This window comes from Tarenaya hassleriana, unplaced genomic scaffold (genome assembly GCF_000463585.1).
Source record: "Tarenaya hassleriana unplaced genomic scaffold, ASM46358v1 Cleome38, whole genome shotgun sequence".
Lineage (NCBI taxonomy): Eukaryota > Viridiplantae > Streptophyta > Magnoliopsida > Brassicales > Cleomaceae > Tarenaya > Tarenaya hassleriana.
This window is the reverse complement of record NW_010966774.1, coordinates 703162-709630: the sequence shown is the minus strand read 5'-3', so window position 1 is coordinate 709630 and position 6469 is coordinate 703162. Positions and strand designations below refer to the sequence as shown.

The 6469-nt window shown below is 39.9% G+C and overlaps 1 protein-coding gene and 1 pseudogene across 1 annotated transcript in view; both read right to left on the bottom strand.

Annotated features, from left to right (window-relative positions):
• The window catches only part of LOC104822836 (26S protease regulatory subunit S10B homolog B), a 3182-nt gene extending 357 nt beyond the window's left edge, over positions 1 to 2825 (bottom strand). The window contains exons 1-10 of the mRNA XM_010554188.2: positions 2631 to 2825; positions 2034 to 2153; positions 1754 to 1890; positions 1493 to 1654; positions 1254 to 1340; positions 1081 to 1167; positions 829 to 966; positions 549 to 740; positions 365 to 463; positions 7 to 70 (exon numbers count right to left, since the gene is read on the bottom strand). Of these exons, the coding sequence (XP_010552490.1) occupies positions 7 to 70; positions 365 to 463; positions 549 to 740; positions 829 to 966; positions 1081 to 1167; positions 1254 to 1340; positions 1493 to 1654; positions 1754 to 1890; positions 2034 to 2153; positions 2631 to 2733 (1189 nt within the window). The 5' untranslated portion in view covers positions 2734 to 2825. The remainder of the gene's footprint in view (positions 1 to 6; positions 71 to 364; positions 464 to 548; positions 741 to 828; positions 967 to 1080; positions 1168 to 1253; positions 1341 to 1492; positions 1655 to 1753; positions 1891 to 2033; positions 2154 to 2630) is intronic.
• LOC104822872 lies at positions 2777 to 5185 on the bottom strand (annotated as a pseudogene).
• Between the last annotated feature and the right edge of the window lie 1284 nt (positions 5186 to 6469).

Here is a 6469-nt window from a genome sequence, read left to right as displayed (position 1 = left end):
CTTTCCCGAAATCCGTGTTGTAGTGAGAACTCGACTCCAGCTTCTTGGCCTCGCTCAGCTTTCTCACTGCCTGAAAACGTTCGTTCCGAATCAGAAACAATGTGCGTTCAACCATGTTGGTGCGGAAAAGTCTAGGACTGGGCGGCGGGTACCCGAAAAACGGAAAAAGTATAACCGAAGGCCAGCGACTATGAAGTCGGGTCCTTTACTGGTGAAACCCGGGCCACGGGTTCGAGTATGGGTTTTTTTAGCCGACCCAAATGCAATCCGGTCTTTATTTTTATTTAAATCCCTAAACTAGGGATTCTGGGACCACGAGTTTCGGGTACCCAACCCGCAACCCACCCATAGTAATGAAAATTACCTTCATGAAATCTTCATGGATGACATAGTCACGTTCCGCTCGGATTGCAGACATTCCAGCTTCGGTACAGATGTTACGCAGATCAGCGCCATTGAAACCCTATGGGAATTTCAGAATGAAGAACAGTAAAAAAACGGAGTTACAGCTATGGAAAGAACACTGAAATCACGGTAAATATACTCGCCTCCGCCAGTTTCACGACGGCCTCGTAATCTATTTCACCGTGTTTGGCGATTCCCGATGCGTGGATCTTAAGGATCTCCATCCTCGACTGCTCGTTCGGTAAGGGGATCTCGATCTTTCTGTCGAGCCTACCTGGACGGAGAAGCGCGGGATCAAGAACATCGGGTCTGTTCGTTGCCATTATCATTTTCACCTGATACGTTTTCAAGAGGAAAATGGGAAGAACAATCAAGTTTTTATAAAGGATTTCCCAATACAGTTCATTGTATCATTGACACTACCTTTCCAAGTTGGTCAAATCCATCAAGCTGGTTAAGCAACTCCATGAGCGTTCTTTGGATTTCACGATCAGCACTAGTTCCCTCGCTAAAACGACGCCCACCAATAGCATCGATTTCATCCATGAAAATGATGCAAGGCTACCAAGAAGAAACGAGCTTATACTTATACGTAACTCACGAAAGATGGTATAAATCCTAATGAAAGATGAAGGAAGAACTGTTAATGAACACCAGTGAAAGGTGGGTTTTTACCTGGTGATCACGGGCATAGTTAAACATTTCTCGAATCAGCCTGGCACTTTCTCCGATGTATTTGTCTATGATCGCACTTGACACGACCTGAACCGAGTAGAAAAAAAGCTATCTAAGCCTAAGAATTACCCATAATGGAACAAAACAATCATAAAAGTGCACAAAAACCAAACCTTTAAGAAGTTGGCATCAATGTTGCTGGCAATAGCCCTAGCAAGTAGTGTTTTCCCAGTACCTGGAGGTCCATAAAGGAGGACACCCTGGAATGAGAAGAAAAAATCACCATTAATACACATCTCATACTGGCAAATTACAGAATATGATGGAAACTAAAAGTCTGAAACTTGGAACCCTAATTGGATAGATCAAGAGGATCTGAGGAATCGAGGATGCAGAATTAATAATTTAATACCTTTGGAGGTTTGATCCCTACTCTCAGGAAAAGCTCCGGGTTCATAAGAGGTAACTCGATAGATTCCCTAAGCTCTCTGATCTGATCCGACAAACCACCCACAGCCGAGTAGCTAACATTTCCGGGGTCTTCATGAAGCATGTTGTAAACAACTGGGTCGACCTATCGACATGGAAATACCGCTTTAATATCAGCAGAACTAATCTAAGACTAGGAGCGAGCAAATAACAAAATCCAATGCATGTTAATGTGAACCCGTACCTCTCGGGGAAGGGCTCGCATGATGGTTAGTGTAGTCATATCAAGAACAACTCGAGTTCCCGAGGTTAGCTTCTCTTTATCTACCTTGCTGCGGCAACCCACCACGTAACGGGGGCCACTGCTTGCCTTGACAATCACTAGAACACAAGCAAGAAAAATTCAATCCTTGGATCCCGAAAAGACAAATTATGGTATAAAAGAAAGCTAAGCAACCATGAGTTGAATAAGCAAAGCCCACATAGAAACCAAAAAAAGGGTATAAATAGATACGGAATATTACATCGTTCATTGTCTAGGGGTCGTAGTACTTCCCCGATTATCTGCCCAACACTTTGAAGGGATTTCAAATCATCCTCGGTTTTGTTGAATTCCTTCTTAGCTCCTCTTAGACTCTCCCTAGCTGCAAAGACACAAACTCAAATGTTAAAATCTGTGGGATTTAATGTCTGCCATCCCCAACCAAACAGAAACAACTCAAACAGGATGTTTCATGAACATTTCACCAAAGCAACAAAACTTCAGAGCACACTCGCCGATGAAATTCACAAACACTGATCTATATACCCGGAAAATCTAAACAATTGGAACACCCATCTCTTCAAAAAGGGTACATGGTTTAACCAATTGAAGGAAAAACCCTAGAATCCCGTCACTCGAAAGGTGCTTAATTTAAACAAACCAAATTCCCAAATCTCCAATAACCCCAAACTGACGATAGTCTAAAGCATTCGGAGAAAAACCCTAGATTCAACTCAGCCAAAACAATTCAAAGCACTTACAGATGAATCATAATAACGATGACCCAGATGAAATCAGAGAATGAGATACAAAAAGAGAATCTAGGTTTTTCGAAATGACCATCGCGAGGGTTAAAAACCTGTTCGGACACGGGACTCGAGCTCCTTGTGCTGGAGAAGCTTCTTCCTGTAGTCGGCAACAGCCGCAGTACGGCGTCTCGCGGCGTCATCTCCGTCGCTCATTCTGCCGGAAATCCTCTTCCACCACAAACTCCGACGATGGATCTCAGGAGGTGTCTGAAGACTAAAGGCAAAAACAAGGTTCCATTCTTCAATCTGTAATTTTTGTACCTTTTTCCTTTCTTGAGTGATGGGTTAGTGATCTGTAAAATTACGGTAATGTCCATAAGGACTTTGGAGACGATCGAGTATTTTATTTTATTTTTAAAAAAATCTGGAACAAACTTAAAAACATGATATCCTGTTTTTAAAAATTTTTTAAGTTAAATTTATTATAAAATTTATCAATTATTAATTTCAAAAAGAAATTACAAATATAAGTTATTAAAAAATAGTATGTAGATTTAAATTTATTATAGAAAATCTATCTAACTATTAATGTGTTAAAAAATTATTAAATATATAAATTATTTTGAAAATACTATATTTTTTTATAAAATATATAAATTTTGAAAATATATATATATATATATATATATATAATATAATTTTAAATATTAAAAAATTAACTATTATATAAATATATATTTTACTTCTAAATTTGTGGCGGTTTACTTGGACGATATTGTGGTGTATAACAATATATTCGAAGAGCATGCTCAAACCCTTCGACAAAATTTTCAGGTATTTGGGGATCGGAGAAATGTACGTAAACGCATGGACTTGGTTCTTCACCCCGATCCAACTGCATTCCGGTTCCATTTTTACCCCTCGATCACGCATCAATTTACGCACTCTCGCGTTACAGATCGGCAGCTGCGTATATGTTTTGATAAGAGTGCATAGGTCCCGTCGTGCTCTGGCACGAGGTTGACGAGCTTCTCGGCGGCTAAGATCCCCAGCTCAGTGTTTCCATGGTTTCTGCAACCAGAGAGAAGGGCTTCCCATACTTGCAGAGTTGGTTCAAACGGCATCGACCATCTGCATCAGAGAATTTTCCGGATCTACAGAGCATGTCGATAACCCGAGCATAATGATCATCACCCAGGGGTTCACTACTGCAAAGGGTTTTCATCGAATCAAAACATTTACGACCTTGTTCAACTAGACCTACGTGGCTGCAAGGGGTGAGAACTGAGAGGAATGTTATCCCGATCAGGCGATATGCCCGCTTTCAGCGTCTCCTCGTAGCCTTCAACCACTTCAACACCATGTCCATGCTGCCCAATGCAGCAATCAGAGCATTCCAAGAGATGGGATCCAAATACGGGCATCGTTGGAAACACGCGTCGAGATACCTCAACGCAACCACACCTTGCGTGCATTGTTATGAAGGCATTCACAACTGAGAGGCTCGATCGAATCAAACCCTAATATAATCAACTGAGCATGGTACTGCTGCGCATTGCTATAGGATCCTACGGCAGCACATGAAGAGATTGCCCCAGCGAATGCATAATCACACGGTTCAAAACCTTCTTTTCGAAAATGGCTTTCGCCTCATCAACTTTACCGCATTTACAGTACAAAGTGACAAACGCATTCTCAACAGGCAGCAAAAAGTCCCGAGAACACTCTCTCCTTTTGTTATATAAGCGTGCGTCTGCTTTCCCATTTGAAGCAATCCACCATCAGCACAAGCAATTATAATGCTTGTATATGTAAACTCGTCAAGCTCGATCCCAAAAGGCATCCTCCTCCTAACCATCTCAAGTGCTTCTCGATCGATACAAACCACGATGAACATAACCAGAAATCATCGCGTTCCATGCGACCCTGCATCTTCTCATCCATCCCGGCGATCCACTCCTTCCCTGATCTAAAAGACCATTCATTCCTCACGTAACCCGTGATCATACTAGTCCACGACAACTCATCCTTCGTAGGAATTTCGTCAAACACTTTTCCAGCCACACCCAATAAGGAAGACGGAGCAGCATTAAGGGGAAGAAGCACATTTCACATACATAACATAACCCACCCCGGACTTCACAACGGCGCCGTGAAACTGCACACATTGCCTCTCCTCTTCGGCAACAAGAGCCAAACCCCCGAGAACGCTACAGAACGTGAAGCTATCGGGTCTAAGTCCGTCGCACTTCATCTCAGGAAAAGAGATTCAAAGCCGAATACCCATCATTGTTATGCAAAAACGCGGTGATCATCGCATTGTACATAATCGTATCCCGCAAACTCAATGGAGTTTCCTGGAAAACTCGACAAGCGAGTTTGATTTTTCCGGCATTAGAATAACCAGAAATCATGGAGGTTCTCGCGTTTCCGTCTTGTTTGGGAATTTCGTCGAACAAGGCGCGCGCATAATCGAGCTTCGAGGATTCGCAATACCGGTTGACGATGTGGGCACGTGGACGAAAACCCAGAAGCGATGATGTTGACGTGGATGGATAACGCGAGTGGAGGAGACGCGCCGGTCCGGCGGGAAACAGAGGCGGAGATACGCGGCGTAGCGGTTGGCGATTATACGGACATGGTCTGGGTTTGGTTTGCATCGCATGTTTGTGGTTTTGGTTCAGTTTGGTCCGGTACTCAGACGAATATAGTATTTTTACCTGGTTAATAAAATTTATTAATTGTAAAAAAATATCAATTAAATTCATTGTGAATTCATTTTATCAAACACCCAGAACAATTTTTTTTACTTACGGGCAGCTAAGGAAATTTAATGCAGTTAATTTAGATTTATATTTTTCTAGTATTTTTAAATAAAAAAATCCTGAAATTTATTAAAAATTCACTTCTCACAAACATATATATATATATATATATATATATATAAATTGAATTGAATTTAAACTTTTATCTACAATATTTAATTTTGTCGATATGACGATATGTAATATCCACCTATCAAAATCGACCATAAGAACAAAAAAAAATTTACTTTTGTTGAAATCAAATGAAAAATTATTTTTTTGTAACAAATTTAACTTTTAGTGTTGTAACTTGTAACCGATATTTGAAGAATATGCAGAAAAAAAAAATCTAATGAAAAAGTTGAACACTCAAAGAGTAATGCGGAAAACTAATCAGTTCTATTCACTTGAGAAAGATAGTCAAGTACAACTCACTTTTTGTTGTAAGAATCGTATTTACTACACACACCCGAAACTCCCCCTGAGTTTTTTCCCCTCTCACAATGAATTCTACTGATCAAAAAACCTTACAACATAAATCACTCACCAGAGAGGAGATTTGCCCAATCGGTCTCCCTCTCAGACTCGCACTCACCAAATAATGAGAACACACTCACTTAACGAAATAGACTCAGAAAATATGCTCTTTCTCTCTGTACCGAATTTGATACCGTAATTATCTCTTTTTCAAGTTTCCATTTTTGTTTCTTATCCTATTTGTAGTCTCTTTAATATATCCATTTATTATAAATAGTATTTTATATTTTTGGCATTTAACATATAGTTCATTGTTGTAATTTCAACAAAAGTGTTTTTCAAATAAATTTTACTATCTTTTTTTCATTGAAAAGATAATTCTAAAGCTAAAAACATGTCAAAAAAATATATTAATTGTCTATTCTTTTGATGCGTTAATATGGTCAAAAAAATATATTAACCTTTTAACAACCAAAACAGCACGTGCCAATACTTGCACTAACAATCTCCCCCTTTTTGGTTATTTCAGATCATGCACACAAACACGAATCCTTCAACTGAATTCATCAAGGTTCAAGACAAACCAATTAGAGTCATCAAAGCACATGGTTACCAACAACAGACATAACACTTCAGTTCACCACTTAGAATCATCAAGAGCATGAAAG